The following is a 17889-nucleotide window of genomic DNA, read 5'->3' on the forward strand; positions in this document are numbered from 1 at the left end:
TAACACACGCATCCACATGCACATCCATAAAAGGCTCAAGAATACACTAATAAGAAGAATAGATAATGAACCAAAAATGATGATGATTGTTAAGGAGATAATAAAACGGTCAAACTCATTTGTCCTTTGTGAGGATTAAATGATAAATATACGCAACGAATTTTGCACGCTGTATGGCACACAGACCACTAATGCTAGTATTGTCATTACTACTATGGAACATGTGCGCCAAACCTGGGCACTCAAGTAAGCTGTGAAACACAACTTTCAAATTACAAAAACACATTAACTGAAGATTCAATTTTATGTGAATTAAATGCTCTACATCCAAGAGATTCTTTGAGAATGTTTGTTAAAAACTCATCTAATGCTTTCTTTCTTTCCTGAGTTTTGAGAAATTTAATATCAAATCAAACTCTAAACATGTAGTTATATTAAATAATTTGAGTCTCACAAAAAGTACAAGTGCAATAGCTTACTTCTTTAAAAAATAGCTTACACAGAAGTACAATTATCTCTGTGCAGATGATGTGATCCTGTATACTGAAACCCCAGGATCCACACACAATAATTTAGAACTGATCAGCAAATACGGCAAAGTTGCAAGATACAAACTTTATACATGAAAATCAGTTTTGCTCCCATACACATACAAACAATACGAAAAAGTAAGAAAACAATTCCATTTACAACAGCATCAATAAGAGTAGAGTCCTTTGGCATCCACTTAACAAAGGAAGCAAAGGACTCAAGACTTGTGCAGTGAAAAGGATAAACAGTGCTGAAGAATCCCATAACCGAATACCAAAAGCAGAGCAACAAAGCCATGTGGTGCTGGTGTGAAGACACACAGATCGATGGAACAGAAATGAAGAGCCAATCAATCAGCAAGCAAGCGAAGGATTTGGTGTCAGAGCTGTCAAAACCATTCAATGGGGAAACAGGTGCTGGGACAACTGAATTATCCACACGGAAAAGAATGAGGCTGGACCCTTACTTCTGTCACACATAAAACGTAACTCGAATGGATCAAACACATAAATCTAAGAGTGAAAACTATAAAAACCTTAGAAGAAAATACAGGGGGAAAACTTTACGACATTGGATTTGGCAATGATTTCTTACGATGTCAAGAGCATGGACAACAAAAGAACAGATAAAGGAAGTATTTTTTAGTCTTAATTAGAAATGAAACCCTGATATATACTGTGACATGGATGAACCTGGAAAGAGAATGGGGGGAGGGAGAATGAACGGGGAGTTACTGTTTAGTGGGTACAGGGTTTCAGTCTGAGATGAAAAAGTTCTGGGAACGGGTAGTGGGGACAGCTGCCCAACAATGTGTATTGTATATGTACTTAATGTCACTGGTCTATAAACCTAAAAATGAGTAAAATGATAGATTTTATGTACATTTTGCTGCAGTACAAAAAAATTCTAGCAAATCTAAAAAAAAAAAAAAGAAAACCACACCTACATTTGTTTTTGAACTGTCTCTTCATGTCCTTTGCCCATTTTTCAATTTGGTTGTTGGGTCACTTGTTAATGATTTCTAACACCTTCCTATATATATTATCAAAATGAGTTTCTTGTCTATCACATGTTACAAATCTATTTGGTCCGTTTGTGAGTTGACTTTTGACTTTATGGTATTTTTTTCCACAGAGAATATTTTAATTTTTATGGAGCTGAATTTATCAGTCTTTTATTTCACGACTTACTGGCTCCAGAGTTTCAGTTCAGGACAACGAGAAAGCTTTGGAGGTGGGTGGTGGGCATGGCTGCACAAGAACGAGAATATACTTAATACCGCTGAACTATATGCTTAAACAGACCAAGTCTGGGCACGAACTTAGGGGTTTGGATACTTATCAAACGTAGGGGGCTGGAGTAGCTCTACCATTTCTTTCCTCACAGAGCTCTCATTTGTAAAGCACAAACACGAGGAAAGTAGATACTGATTTCACACATCTTGGTGGTGGTACCTTATATGTCCTATGGCAAGGGCTCTCTCATAAAACTAAGTTGGAGTGGAGGTCAGTGTGGGATCTCCTCCCTCCCATCCTGGGCCCAGACCAGGGCAGCCTTGCATGTAGGCGACCCACAGAGATATGGCAGCGTGGGCAGAATGTACTTATCCAAGCCATCCCATCAGCTTGGATCACAGCCTCCCTCCATGCCCAGGCACATGTAAAACCAAGGGAGAAAGCTGGAAGGATGCCCCAGCTACATCTAGATATGCAGTCAGGAAGTATGCTGATCTGAGAGAGTGATACACACAAGGGCATGAGCAGTATGACCTTCATAAAGTGACGGGGCTCCCATTATTTTAGCCTCTCACCAACCAGGCGAGCGCCTTTTTCTCTCAGGAGTGGTGGACCAGGTTGGGTGGAGGTGGCAGCTGGAAGTGATTCAAGGGGAAGGAAATTTGGTTGTGTTTCCTCTAACACTCCTGTCCTGAATGGGGATAGTAAGAACTGAAAAGCCCACTTTCAGGATACAGATGTTACAGGAGGAAAGGAGAAATTCTTGTCATCTCAATAATGGCCCGTGGATTTCAGGGGAGCAGCACTCAAATCATTACTCTCTTTTAGTATAACGTGAGCTTTAACCTTGCTTCCGTACCTCTGATTGACTCCTCTCATAATACTAGTTGGGGACCAGAGAGGTAGCTGAGCCGTGAGAATCACACCCAGGAGAAACTGGTTTGGCTTCTGAACATCCGGATGAGCGGAAGTATCCGTCTGACTAAGAGTGTACAGTTGATCACAGGCAGCACGGCGAATCTGAAATTACATCATTAGTGCCGAAAGACATACATCAACCAACACTTAGAGACTGCTTAAGAAGTGATTTTCCTCCCAAGTTCACACCCTGAGGGATATTTTAAGGGTGTGAACGTTTTAATCACTAATAGTAACATTTACATTGAATAAACTAGGGCTGATTAAAAACAAGTGTGGTGGGAGAACTGATCTCCCAAATTATTCTATTCCCCTGCTCAAAAGTTTTATAATTTAATATAAATGAAAATAAGAAAAAACTCTTCAAGTGTTTCAAAGTTAACTTTCAAGGTCATATAAGAAAATCAGAATGATTGGGGCGCCTGGTGGCTCTTAAGTGTCTGCCTTCGGCCCAGGGCGTGATTCCAGGGTCCTGGGATCGAGCCCCGGATTGGGCTCCTTGCTCCGCTGGGAGCCTGCTTCTTCCTCTCCCACTCCCCCTGCTTGTGTTCCCTCTCTCTGTCACATAAATAAATAAAATCTTAAAAAAAAAAAAAAGAAAATCAGAATGATAAAATCTAGTGGGAGTTCTTGGCTTGAAGTTGGTCTTCCCTGATTTTGACTAACACGTTGACACTGAACGCCAGCGCGGGTGCTCAACACCAGCTGTAACGTTCTCTTTGTTGTAAACAAACAACAATTAGTCTTAGCACTAATCTCTGAACTTCCGGTGGAATACGGAATAGAAAGGACGGCAGAGCGTCCAAATGGTCACTATGCTTTCAGAGCCTTTTGTAGGACTCCCAAGAGGACCAGACGCCACGCCTTTTGTCCTGCATGCAGTGTCACAGGTATGCAGAGAGCCGTGGACAGAATAGGACCAAGGGGATGTTTGTATGCAGAGAGCCGTGGACAGAATAGGACCAAGGGGATGTTTGTATGCAGAGAGCCGTGGACAGAATAGGACCAAGGGGATGTTTTATGTAACGTAAAAAATTCTTACCTCAGCACTTGGTGATCCGAGCAGAATATCAATGATAAAATCAGCAACACAGGCCAGGTTATAGAAAGATGCTAATGATAAGAATAAGGAGAATTGGGGGCAGGAGAGGGGAACCGAGTTAGGAAATGCACTTTCAAAATATGAAAAATTCTGAATACTTTCTTTCGCTTAACTATGGCAGAAATTCATCTCTTCTTCTACCTGGAATTGAATTCAGTACTTTCTACAACTGCCTCCACGTCTCTTGAGTATCCCCCATGGGAACCTAAGGGGCCCAAGAGCAGGACTGTGTCTTGGTCACCTCCGTGCTTTCACATTTTAGCACAGTGCCTTGTATACACGAGTTACAGAACAAGTCTGTCGTGCCTCGATAAACTATCAGTATCTACAGTGAAATTATAAATGATAAAAAAGCTTGAAGGGAAGCTCTAATTTTTTCATGTTGACTTGAAAATATCTCTAAACAATTATAGGAAAATCGAACCATGAGTATGGCATTTGTTCAAAAGCATTTCATAATGACTTGTACTTTTATATATGTCTTCGTATGTCTTCATTTACTTTGCTCAAAGTAAATAATTCTGAACACTGTATTGCTGTTCTACAAATGTCTAACTTTTTCTACATTCACCTGATCTTGTATGATGAATTATGAGTTTGGATGTTGTATGAAACACATAATGGTCATCAATTTTATTTAACAGGTGGTCTGAATCAGTAATAACAGGAAAGAACAGGGCTTCTGTGCATTGGTACAATTTTTAGAAGTGGAACTGTCAAGACTTCATTCCTGAATAAATATTTATTGAGGGCCTACTACACACCGGGCAGTGTCTGGGTGTGAGAGATTCAGTAGGGAACAAAATGGACAAAAGTCTCTGTCTTTACGGAGCTTACAATCTAGGTGGGGAGGGATGATGACAATAAACACGGTAAATAAATAAATTATACCATGCTACAAGATAGTAAGTGATAGAGAATAAATGAGGTAAGGGGTTTAGGTAGTGCTGGGATGACAGGAGGGTTGTGGTTAGAATGTCTCACTAAGAGGGAGAGATTAAGCACACCTGTAGGAAATGACGCAGAGAGAGCCAGGTGGGAAAGGTGGGGAAGAACACACCAGGAAGAGGGAACAGCCAGTGTGAGGGCCCTGAGGCAGGAATGTGCCTGGAGTGTTGGGGAACAGCCAGGAAGCCAGGGAGGCCAAAGCACAGTGAATGAGGGGGAAAGCAGGAGAAGGTGAAGGCACAGAGGCATCAAAGGGGTGGACTCTGTCTGGCCTTGGTAAAGATTTGGCTTTGACTCATGGGAACTGAGAAGCTGCTGCCGGGTTTTAAACAGAGGAGTGATACAATCTGACTTACATTTCAGAAGGTCCACTCTGGTTACTGTGTGGAGAATAAACTGCAAGGGCAGAAGCAGGGAGATACGTTAGGGCGCTACTGCTACACTCCAAGCAAGGGATGATGCCGGAGCAGAGGGGGGTAACTGGTATCCGAGGAATCGGACATGGTTGGAAGGAGAATGTGCTGACAGAAGTGGGTGTGAAAAAGGATCAAGGAGGACTCAAGGATTTTGGCCAGAGCAACTAAAAGAATGAAACCGCTATTACTTAAGCTGGGAAAACTGCGTGATACGGGCCACCTAAGTAGTTCGGCTGTGGACCCATCAAGTCTGGGAAGTCAACTTGAGAACCGATGGAAGGGTCAGGGCAGTGGTCTAGGCTGTAGTTCCACATTCAGACACTAGAGGTAATTTGGGGCTGAGATGGTAGATGAGATCACAGAGAGAAGGGGCGTAGACAGAGAAGAGACAGTGACCAGGGGCAAGGCCCTGGGGGGTTCTAATGTTAAAGTGTCATTAATAACAGTGCCAGTTTGCCAAAGCCCACAAATGAAGATAAAAGGGCAAGTCGGAAGTTCCATAACTTTGAATGCTAGAGTCATCATCAGTTCAGGGATTGATACCGAATTCTAATTCTGTAGCTTATGACCTATAAATTTGGGTTGTCTTAATTCCCCAACTAGACAGTAAGCTCCTAGAGGGCAGACATACTGTCCGTTTACTACCTACTGTGCTACCCTGTATAAAGAAGGTGCTCAGTAAATACTTGTTCAGAATTAAACCACTCTAAGCATTATTCTTACCTATTTCACTGGCCAGCTCTCCCCTCTTTTTCATTTCTATTAGCATGACCTTCTCTATGAAGGAATGTACATAATGCCCAACAGAAACCTGGCCTCTCCCTAAAAGACATGAACGGCAAACAAGCCTCCTGCATACCCAGTTGCTGGCTTCGGAGCTGCAGGCACGTAACAAGAAGAGACAGAGCCTCCCCGGCAATCAGTGAGTCTTTGGTGGACACAGACTGTTGTCGCACGCAGATGCCCGCGTGCAGGGCCGCTGGGTCCCCTTCACTCCCAGAGCTGCAATTGCTTCCTGGGAACAGGCAAGCAGAAGGTTACTGTGGACCCCACAGGACCCTCATGGTATCATAACATCCCTTCAATGTGCTCCAGAATCCTCCAGGGAAATTAAACAGCGTCGGGAGACATTCTGGTCTAAGAAAAGAGAGACCCTTGATCATTTTATTTGACCCCAACTGCTTTAAAATGCATTTGGAGGCACTCAAAATGTACTTAGGAGGCAAAACTCAGTTGAGGAGACAGAAGTGAGAACAGTGCAGTTTGGTAGGCATGAAAGAGTCTTCCTGGGATGTTAGAAATGTTCCTCATCCTGACCTAGATACATCATCTGTATGTAAAAATCCTAAAAAGCCTGGACACTTAACATTTCCACACTTCATTGTATGAATGCCATACGTTTTTAAACTTTTTCTACTGAGGCAAAAATACACACATAAATTGAAGATGGAAACCAATTTATAAAAGCCTTATAGAAAATAACTGGCCAGGGGTGCCTGGGTGGCACAGCGGTTAGGCGTCTGCCTTCGGCTCAGGGCGTGATCCCGGCGTTATGGGATCGAGCCTCACATAAGGCTCCTCCGCTGTGAGCCTGCTTCTTCCTCTCCCACTCCCCCTGCTTGTGTTCCCTCTCTCGCTGGCTGTCTCTATCTCTGTCAAATAAATAAAATCTTTAAAAAAAAAAAAAAAAGAAAAGAAAAGAAAAGAGAAGAAAAGAAAAGAAAAGAAAAGAAGAAAAGAAAAGAACTGGCCAAACCAAGAAAATGACTTTTCCAGGCAGGAATTCCAGATGAATTTTTATTACGGCCACAATTATTGGCCTCATGGCACTTTTATAACACTCCACAGGCTAAAAACTCCGCTGATCTGGTTTCCCCACTTCCTCTGCGCTTGTCAACGTTTTTTTTCTGAAAGTCTGACCTAGGTCCAATAACGTACATGGGTCTCAAGTGCACAGCTTGACGGATTTCTACTCATGCTCAAAAGCAAGAGAAAAGGCTTCCCTCCTTTTCGCAACTTCGAACAGCCCATGTACAGGTAACTCTTATAGCTTATTTCTTGTTCGGTGACTTACTGACTTTATCCTTTTAAATCAGTACCTGAACTGCTGAGTCGGCTTCGGATGCCAGCAGGAAACAGAGAATTGCTTTCTTTAATTGGTTGGCTGCTCCCAACAAGGTCAAGTCGTCCTGCAGCAGCAGCCCAGGACAACCTCATGAAACAGGCCACAGTAGACGTGAAGTCACTCACTTCCATTGTCTAAACAAGTGTGGAAAGAATGGTATGAGAAAAGGAAGCACCTGAACACATTTCTTCTTCTAGACTTCCATCCCCTTCTTACTGGTCTCAGTTCTTGTAAGACTCTTTCTCCTCCATGGTCATCCAGAAGGACAGCCTTTTCCATGCTTCCATAGTGTTCAGAGACTTTCAGTATCTCTGCTACCTGTAACGCAGAGCCCGATCTCCATGCTCAGGCGTTAGGAGACCCGTCACTCATTTGGTTTTTCCCGTTTTCTCCTCTTCCATACAGGACACTTTGGGCTGTGTGAACAACCCCGTGGCCTTCCCTACAGGCTCTATTCTGTCTTTCTAGCTTTGCTCACACCTGTGCTCTTGAGGGAACAGACCCTCCATGCTTCTCTGTCATCTCATCTAGCTCTAAGGTCTAGGGCAAACGCCACCTCCGACGTAAAACTGTCCACGACAGCCACGGGTGAAGGCAATTACTCCACTTCCCCTGAAGGCCTACGAATGTTCTGCCCTTGTAGCTCCCCTATAACCCCTGATACTTCCCATCTTGAATTACAGTGATTTCTGCCCTCGTGGTCTCTCTCTGGCTCACTGCGGGTTCCATGAAGGCCACATTCATGTCCATAACTTGTATGTCTGCACAGCCCCTCCCTGTAACAGCAGGGACTTCTCATTTCTTCAATACACAAGTCACTTACTTGTATTGCAACTCGTGCAGCAGGGATGATTTCCTCAACCCTAATGGAAGACCTGTCAGATACGGACAACTGTCGGTAGGATGACTTTTCTGGAGTACCACATAAGGACATCTGCCTGCTTGTCTGTCGGCTGACGTTTCGGAATGGGCGAGAAGAAAGTGCTTCTATGCCATCTTTGGTGAGGTCTTCATCTAATAACGTGGGCATTGTTTGTCCCACAAGTAAAAATCTTCAAAGGAAACAAAAAGCTAGACTTATCTGAGGTCATTTTGTACTGCTCAAAATGGTAGCATTTGGGAAGAAAAATAAAGTGAAGTACTACCTTGTGAGACTAAGATGATACATTTACATACCTGGCAAGTTGGAGACAGATGGAATAAACTCCCTGCCTTGTTTCATAGTCTACTTCTGATGGGATGGAATCCCTCTGCATGACATTTACAACCAAACTTAAAAGGAAAGAAAAAGGCAGGATATTAAGGACTGCTATTTCTTTCATAGGACATTTTCTGTAATTTAATTGCTTATATAAATGTTATCAATTACTCAAAATTTCCGTAAGAGCCTTACATACGTATGGACCATACACATTTCTACCCCAGTGATTTCCTAGGATACCTGTAACTCCTGGTCCATTCAGAGCTAGAGTCCTTGCTTAGCCAAAAGGTAGAGTGTTTGGATCATCTGCCTTCTCACTAACCGGTGTGAGCTCACTGATTCACCACTATCTTATTACTAGAAGAACTGACAATTAAAAAACATATCTAGAATTGGTGTATTCATTAACGCTTATTTTCACATCCACTACAATCTCTCTTATTACAGAAGCTTCCTAACTGTTCTTTCTGCTCCCACTCTTGATTCTCCACCCCCAAAATCTATTCTCAAAAGATCAATCAGAGTGATCCTTTTAAAATATTAAGTCAGATCATGGCATTCCTCCTCTGCACAAAATCCTCCAACGACTTCCTATTTCCTACAGAGAATAAAAAGCAGTCACCACAGTAACCTGTAACCTCTATGACCCATAAGCTGACGGTCTGGTAGGTCTGTAACCTCATGTCCCCCTACTCTGCCTCCTGCCCACTACCCCAACCACATGGGCCTGCTCGTCTCCAAAGGCGCCAAGTCTGTCTCACGCAGGGGCACATACTGGCTACTCCTCCAAGACCTGGATCCCCAAGTCTCCCGTCCTCACCTCCTCCAGGTCTTTGTAAAATGTCACCCTGCCAGTGAAACTTTCCCTGATCACCCTACTGGCGATCACAACACTGTCCATTCTCTCTTGTCTTATTTTTCTCCACAGTTCTTATCAGATGCTGGCATTTACTTTGACTTTTTTTTTTTTTAAGATTTTATTTATTTATTTGACAGAGAGAGAGAGAGAGAGAGAAAGAGCACAAGCAGGGGGGAGGGGTAGAGGGAGAGGGAGAAGAAGACTCCCTGCTGAGCAGGGAGCCTGACATGGGACTAGATCCTAGGACCCTGGGATCACGACCTGAGCTGAAGGCAGACGCTTAACCGACTGAGTCACCCAGGCGCCCCTTGCCTTTACTTCTTTACTGCTTGTTTCCCCTCTAGACAGTAAGCTCCACAAGGTGTAGAGTTCTGTCTTATCTGTGCTCCGCTCTGTTCACAGCGCTCAGAACAATGCCTGGCATACAGGTTAGCTGACACGTACAACTAAGCCAGCAGCAAAATGCCTTTAGTCCAGAGCTCTGTAATTGGAGGTGAGTAATCGGAAATGAGTTTTCACTGAGAACACCTCTGTGATTCTGAAAACAAATCAAGCTCCATGCAGTCTACCATCTCCTCCCCGCAAGGCCTCCCACAGGAATTCCTACAACTGTCCTCCGGCCTTCCCTCCTTCCTCGCCTGAGGAAATGCAGGCCTGCTTTTTGCCAGGGCAGGAGAACTTGGCCCTACAGTTTATCCTTTTTCCTTTAATCTTTCTTCCTTTAGTCAGCCTGCAAAGACAACCTGGGCTTCCCCAAGGTAAAGGCGAAACAGAAAAGCAATCTTTCCCCTCAGCTGTTCTTCCCTTCCAGTCACCGTCACCCCTGCTCTGCGTCCCCCACGTCTCTCTGATGCCACTCTCTGCTCCTCACTTCACGCGCCTCAACCACGTTCATCTCTCTTGCCACCCCGTGTCCTCTGTCCCCTTCTGTGCTTATTTCCCATGCTGACTGAATGCTCACCATTTGCTCCTCCTCCCAGGCGGGGAATCACGGGGCCACTGATACATTTCCTCCCCTATTTCTAGTCATAAAGACTTGCCTACAGTACCCTATAAATGACAGTCACTGCTGCCCGACATTTACCACTGTCACTCTTCTTGGGGCCCCTGCATGGCTTTCCCTGCCTCGGTCTTTCTCCCACTTCTATTTATTCATTGTCTCCACTGCTGTCAAAGTGACTGTTCCAGGCAATTCCTGGCTTTGAAACCTTCTGTTTTCCTGTGGTCTATAAGCTATGTTGAAATCCTCAAGGTGACCTTCCTTACATACTTCTCTCCTTCATCCTTTGCTCTAGCCTCCCCAGACAACTGTGACTCCCAAGACGGTGCTTTCACTCATCCCACCCCCTCTGGCTTAGTGTGCCCTCTCCCCACGCGTCCTGGAGGGGATTCCTACTCTCTTCTCAACTCCCAGCTCAAACGTCATCTTCTGCAAAGAACCTCCTAATCTTATTACCCCATGAAAACGTCACCACTTAAGAACTATCTTCTATGACCCCTGCCCATCTCCCACCCAAAGCACTTTTTATGAGCCTGTCTTGATACCCGTAATAACTATTTGTTATTCTTTGTTAAGCCATGAGGTTCTAAAGGGCAGGAATGAGGTCTAAGTTATCTCTGCATCCCCAGCACTAATCACGCCTCACACAACATGTGTTATGGGGAATCAAATTCGCCTGGTGTCAAACCGATATGGGACTCGGCAGAAACAGATCTGCTTCCTCTCTTCTTCTCAAAAATTTCTCCCACTACCGGAGGGAAGAGATGTGCTTCTCCCAGTTCTTCAAATAACCAAAAGTCATAAAATGAATTTAAGTGTTCCAAAGACTGAAACACCATTCCTTCTTCTTATAACTCTCACGATGCTTCACATAATACCTTATAGGAATAACCAAGGCCCAGCAGGAGAAATTATCCACAATAACTAAATTCATTCTCTGTGCTTCATGTGACATTATAGTGAGACTCTAACCTCAATCCTCCTGCTTTGAGGAAGTTCTCGCAGAAGGATTTTGCACAGTTTCTTGCCATGTCATCATCAGCTGTTGGCATGAGTTTGGAGCTTAAAACCTTGAAAACAGATAGGGACAATTAATCAGCCCAACGCTTCCAGCATAAATGACTCCTTCACTGAGTAAAACAATCCTGTAACTCGAGTCTGAGTCTCACTAAGTGCTGCATGCTGTCTCCCTCCCCCGCTCCCAGAAGAAGGTGCAGGCTGACGTTTCACAATTGAAATAATCATGTTTTCCCAGTTTTCTGACGTTTTTCATGAAACCAGAGAAGGTGGATGGCTCAGGCTTTCAGGCTTAGATAAGAGCAGATAACGTTATGTGTTATGCTAGACAAGTTTTTGAACAAGTAGATCAAGTTTTATAAAATAGACCATCCCTTAAAAATGCTAGATGGGCTCTCTAATAATGATTCTGAAACTCCTACTATTTATCGGCCATCCACAGCACAGTAGGCATAAAGGAGTCCTTACATGCATTCTCTCTTCATTTCACCATGCGTGTTGTATGTCTTTTACTATACAGGTAAAGACTGAGACCCAAAAGCCTAAGTGACCTTAAACCCTGATGTGCCTCCCTCCTAAATCCATGCCCGTTTTATGGCACTGACATACATACCTAAAGGAAAGCTTAACTGAAAATTCTGGTATGGCAGATAATTATTTCAAAGAAATAATCATACTATATAGTACGAGACTTAGTAACCAACTGCTTATTTGGTTGTTACAATTTAAAAATTAAAGAAAAAAAAAAAGGGAACCCACTGCCTCAGATTCTCCAAGGTTTTAAAAATAGATACATTCAAGATCCTTTCCTATTCTAGAAAATCTGTTTCTATGAATCCATGGGTTTTATGTGCGTAGATTTTTAGCGTGGGATCTCTTTTTTACAGATGTTTCCTTCCTGAAGTGCTCTTTGGGAAACAGGCTCGTCAGCCTCAGACTATGAGCACTGCAGGGAGGAAGGGAGCTCTCTGCTTTTCTAACCCTTCCTGCGAGGTGATAGCCACATACATGTACTCCCCATTCTTAATGGACAGCAATTTAGTGAAGGTGTAAGATTTCTTCAAAGGAATAGGTATCTGGAATAGCCACTTCGAAGCTTCCTAACAGGCAAACATAAGTTGAAGACTAAAATGCAAAGAAATTAACCTTTCAGGGGTCAGTAAAAATAAGTGCTTTTTTAAAAAATATTTATTTACTTGAGAGAGAGAGAGAGATCAAGAACGGGAGGGGCAGAGGGAGAGAGAATCTCGAGCAGACTCCACACTGAGCACGAAGCCCAATGTGGGCTCCATCTCACGACCCTGAGATCAGGACCTGAGCCGAAACCAAGAGTCGGACACTCAACTGACAGCCACCCAGATGTCCCCAAATGAGTGTTTTTGAAAGCGTTCAGTTTTCCAAATGTTTTGCGCTATCTAAAGCAAAAAAAAAAAAACCCCAAAACAAACAAACGACCTCTGAAAGGAATTCCGTGAATCAAAACTCCTGAAATTGTGCTGGAGCTATTTTACTACCATTGTCCTTTGGCTCTAAGATAATGCAACCTAGGTAGCTGATGACAAGCCAGACGCACTGTTGGGCCGTTCTGCTTTTCTAGGTGCTCTCAAATGTGGGTGTTAAGGGTTATACCTTAATTTTTTCTAAGACAATCATTCAAAAGCAAATGACAAATCTGGCAGGTATTACAAAATTCATAAGCTTAAACTGCCAAAAATTTCTGGGCAATTTTCTGTCTTAGAATATCATATGTATATTTTTAAACGCCCACATTAAATAAAGACTTGCTTTCTTTTAAAAACATTTGCTAAATATTTTCTCCTTTTGAACCCAACACATTTTTTCACAAGAATGACTATTTTCAGGCTAATAGGAAAGAGCACAGCTTCAACACACGAGCACCAAGTGATGCAGAAAAATCAGTGACTATATTTATGTTCTCCAAATTAGACTGCCAGGTGAAATCAAACTTGCGGCAAAGCAGTATCATTCAGGGCTTTATTTTCTCCAGGCCTAAAATGCCAAGAGGGTCTGACCCCTCACCCTCCCAGGGCACAGTGTTTCCATCTGCTCACCCTGCCTATCGCCCCATTACTGCTGTGCTTGCAAGACTCAGAGCGTGCAGCCTCCCTTATGTCTTACTCAAGAGTGTGGAGCAGATATCTTGTCTTCTGAACTCTCATCCTTTAACTACCACAGTGACTTGCACACATTTAGTCAGTAATGTTTAATGAACTAAACCTACTACTTTAAAGCTACTTTTCCAAAAGAGGGTAATAAAAATAGTCTTTTGCTTAAATTCTTCCAATAGCTTTTTTTAAAAACTTGAAATGATAAAGTTAATGTATTTTCTGACAAACTCCTCATAGCTTCATTTATGACAACAAACTACAATCGTTTTTTAAGGGATGCCTGGGTGGATAAGTTGGTTAAGCATCTGCCTTCAGCTCAGGTCATGATCCCAGAGTCCTGGGATTGAGCCCCGCATCGGGCTCCCTGCTTGGCAGGGAGCCTGCTACTCTCTCTGCGTGCTGCTCCCCCTGCTTGTGCTCTCTTTCTCTGTCTCTCTGACAAATAAATAAATAAAATCTTTTAAAAAATTGTTTTTTAAAAAGTTAGGATGCATTTAATAACAAGGAGGCTGAGAATAACAACTTATTGGACAGACTTGCTAAACTTCCAGAGGAAGATAATGGCGTATTTTATTACGTAAGGCTTCCTCATTATTTATTTACATGCTATTTTGTGGGTGTGACAGTGTGCATAGGTATAAAGTGAAAAAAATCGAGCCTTTTCTAAGGCCAAAAAACAATAAATGGTTCAGTTTATATTCTGTTTTTCACTTTTTTTGAAAACTAATTTTTTTCACAGATCATCCAATAAAAATAACTTATCTCCAACATCTAAAAGTATGAATGTACAAACAAAAATGAATCTGTCCAGATGAAATGAGAAGAAATGAGGCTTCTTACTTCTAAGTTGTAGAGCACTCTGAAGGTGGACATTCCTGGAGCAAAGGATCGAAACAGACTTTCCAAAATTGAGCTGGCACTTGGCTGATGCTGCTGCTTGGAGGACAGGGATGGAGACTTTGAGGACTGAGAGCTTGTTTCAGACAGTAATGTTTTCTAAGGTTTTAAAGAATGAAAACAAAGGATATATGTGTTAAAAGCACAAGTTAAAGAGAAACACACCTCAGTGTACACTCTAATGTTCTTCTCCTCTTTAATATAATCATACCACAGGGATTTCCTACAAATTAACCTCAAGGACACATCACTCGGTGATTATTAACAAAACATCGAATGCCATCGCACGAACTCGCAGTGCTCAACAGCACTCTGACACCACACGAACGCGTCTGAGAGTCTTCCAGGTAACACCAGCAAGGCTGTCTGGATTTGTTTCTGTTTTAAAAATTTGTACCAGTAAATACTGATAATTAAATTACAGACTTGTAGAAGTGGAGGCTGTGGAAATGCTTTTAGCTAGTACTAGTGATACATTTTGTAATTACGTTAGTTTTCTTCTTCCTGCAAATACCTAAGCCGTGTGTGATAAGACTATGAGCTGATGTAAACTTCAACCACCGAAACATAAACTCGTACCATGGTTCTAACAATTTTGTTCTACGTGAATTTATTCTGAGAACACAATTAAACAATATTATAGACAGAATTTAATTTCAATATATATAATAAAATTCTTGAGGAAAAACATCCTGGAAACTAAGATGAACTTTAAATGTCAACTGTGGAAAAAAATTAAATGATGATATAATTATGCAAGCAACTCAAACACAGGCAACAATCACATTCAGACAGGTGTCATGACAGAAGAAAAATGTCTCCACTGAATCAGGACTAGAGTCTGATCCTGGGCGAGACACTTTATCTCTCTGGGCTTCAGTATCTTAATCCAGAAAAAGAAGAACGTGGAAGTACATGATATTAAAGGCTCTTCCGGTTCTAAAATTTGACGTCATTATTGATTCTAGGTCTTTTAAAAGTCAACATGAAGCTCTGATTTCCATTTACAGCAAAGGCATTTTTTTTAAAGAACTGTTATGGGATATCATATGGCCCAAAAGTGATTTCAGGTTGTATTTTTACTGAATCATGACATTAAAATTTCCATGCCACTTAAGTCCAAGACACTCCTACCTTTCTTCCCAAGGAGTCAAGTTGATCCAGGGCTTCCTGAATGGCTGGGTCAGTGGGTATCAAGAGCAGCAGCTTTCGTACTCGCAGAGTTATCCTGAAATTTCGCAAACACAAATTTTTTCACATAAGCCAGTTTCAGTACCAAAGTCATTTGTTTCTGACAAATGTAAAGTCAAATCAAAATGTACTTGGTTCCCTAACCTTAATAACTTTCTCTCTTTCAAGCCTCATAAACCTACCTTGGCTCCTCCAGATTGGCAAGCTGGTAAAGCATGTCAAACACATTACATACAAGTGCCATCACAACACCAGGGAGGGATTTCTCCTGAGGGAAGAAAGCAAAATATAAATACAAACTGACGAAACCTTTTTCTCACCAAACCTGCCAACAATAAAATTACGACTTCTGAAAGAGTGGCCGCCACAAAGCTTGAGGGGAGCAGTGTGCTCACCTGCACCACAGAGCAACATGTGGGAACAGACGCTGGCGGGGCCACAACCTTCTAGTTCCTTTACCTGGGCTCTCCCCTATCCACCGGCTGGTGAGGGGTTAAGGTGCCAAAAGGCGGGCAGTGGAAGAGAAGTAAAATGATGGGGCAGATATAATTAACAGAATTGAGATTAGAGTAGATATCACTGAAAGCTGATCATAGCTCGTCAGGAGCAAACAAGGCGATGGCTGACTTACAAGCAAAGTGAAAGTGGTACGCGGGTATACACACTCACGCACAACAGGTAGAAGAGACTTAGATGTGATTAAAGTACTATTTTCTGGTTATAAAGAAACTAGATGTCACTGTAGAATGTACTATACAAGGGACCGTTTTTAATAAATTCAGGATAAACAGGAGACTATTTGAAAATGTTAAGCTTGAAGATGCTATGTAAAGCATACTGTGGACACCGTAGGTTTGCTTCCAGACCATGGTAAGAAAACAAATGCTGCAAGAGTCTAATGAATTTTTTGGTTTCTCAGTGCATGTAAGTTTGCACTATAGTCTATTAAGTGTATAGTAGCACTGTGCCTAAAGAACAAAGTGTATGTTTTAATTAAAAGGGACTTCATTGCTAAAGAATGCTAACCGTCATCTGAGCTTTCAGCGAGTCGTGACCTTTCTGCTGGGGAGGAGCTGGCCTCGATGGCGATGGCTGCTACCAGATAAGAGCAGGGTGGCTGCGGCAATTCCTTAAAATAAGCCCACACTGAAGTCGGCTGCATCAATCAACTCTTCCTTTTATGAACAATTTCTCTGTAGCACGCAATGCTGTCTGATAGCATTTTACCCACAGAACTTCTTTCAAAACTGGGAATTAAACCTCTCAGACCTTGCTGCTGCTTTACCAACTAAGTTTCTGTGATATTACAAATCCTCTGTTGTCATGTCAACCACCTTCATGGCATCTTCACCAGGAGCAGAGTCCATTTCAAGAAACCACCTTCTTTGTTTGTCCGTAAGAAGCAACTCTTCACCCGCTCAAATTTTATCCTGAGAAGACAGCCACCCGGTCCCCCCTTCAGCCTCCACTTCTAGTCTTCTTGTTCCTTCCACCCCGTCTGCAGTCAATTCCTCCCCTGAAGTCTTGAACCCCTTCTAAGTCGTCCATGAAGGTTGGAATCAGCTTCTTCCAAACTCCCGCTCATGTTGCTATCTTGACCTCTTCCCATGAATCACGAATGTTCTAGAATGGTGAATCCCTTCCAGAAGGTTTTCAATTTACTTTGCCCACATCCACCAGAGGAATCACTATGGCAGTGACAGCCTTATGAAATGTATTTCCTAAATAATAAGAAGGCCAAAATGACTCCTTGCTCCACGGGCTGCAGAACGGATGCTGTGTCAACGGGCATGAAAACAACGTTTATCTTGTTGTCCATCTCCATCAGAGCTCTTGGGTGACCAGGAGCATTGTCAATGAGCAGCAATATTTTGAAAAGAATCTTATTTCCTAAGCAGTAGGTCTCAAGAGTGGGTTTGGGAAACTATGTTGTAAACAGATGTGCTTTGTTGTTCCGTTTAGAGCGTACAGGAAGTATAGATTCAGCATAATTCTTGAGGGTCCTGGGGTTTTATGAATGGTAAATGAGCATGGCTCCAACCTGAAGTCACCAGCTGCATTAACCCCTCACAAGAGAGTCAGCCTACCTTTGAGGCTCTGAAGCCAGGCACTGACTTCTCCTCTGTAGCTACGGAAGTCCTAGACGGCATCTTCTTCCAGCAGAAGGCTGTTCCGTCTACACTGGAAATCCGCTGTTGAGCGCAGCCACCCTCACGAATGATCTGAGTCAGAGCTTCCGGATCACCTGCTGCGGCGTCTACACCGGCGCTGGCTGCTTCACCTCGTGCTTCTGTGTTACGGAGACGGCTTCTTTCCCTAA

At 42.8% G+C, this 17889-nt stretch overlaps 1 protein-coding gene across 1 annotated transcript in view; it reads right to left on the reverse strand.

Moving 5' to 3' along the window:
• The window catches only part of USP24 (ubiquitin specific peptidase 24), a 132950-nt gene that overhangs the window by 42477 nt on the left and 72584 nt on the right, over positions 1 to 17889 (reverse strand). Inside the window, exons 31-40 of the mRNA XM_034641292.1 lie at positions 15752 to 15837; positions 15513 to 15606; positions 14322 to 14477; positions 11308 to 11405; positions 8452 to 8547; positions 8099 to 8327; positions 7250 to 7409; positions 6010 to 6165; positions 3727 to 3797; positions 2626 to 2786 (exon numbers count right to left, since the gene is read on the reverse strand). Coding sequence (XP_034497183.1) covers positions 2626 to 2786; positions 3727 to 3797; positions 6010 to 6165; positions 7250 to 7409; positions 8099 to 8327; positions 8452 to 8547; positions 11308 to 11405; positions 14322 to 14477; positions 15513 to 15606; positions 15752 to 15837 — 1307 coding nt within the window. The remainder of the gene's footprint in view (positions 1 to 2625; positions 2787 to 3726; positions 3798 to 6009; positions 6166 to 7249; positions 7410 to 8098; positions 8328 to 8451; positions 8548 to 11307; positions 11406 to 14321; positions 14478 to 15512; positions 15607 to 15751; positions 15838 to 17889) is intronic.

Source organism: Ailuropoda melanoleuca, chromosome 2 (genome assembly GCF_002007445.2).
Source record: "Ailuropoda melanoleuca isolate Jingjing chromosome 2, ASM200744v2, whole genome shotgun sequence".
Classification (NCBI taxonomy): domain Eukaryota; kingdom Metazoa; phylum Chordata; class Mammalia; order Carnivora; family Ursidae; genus Ailuropoda; species Ailuropoda melanoleuca.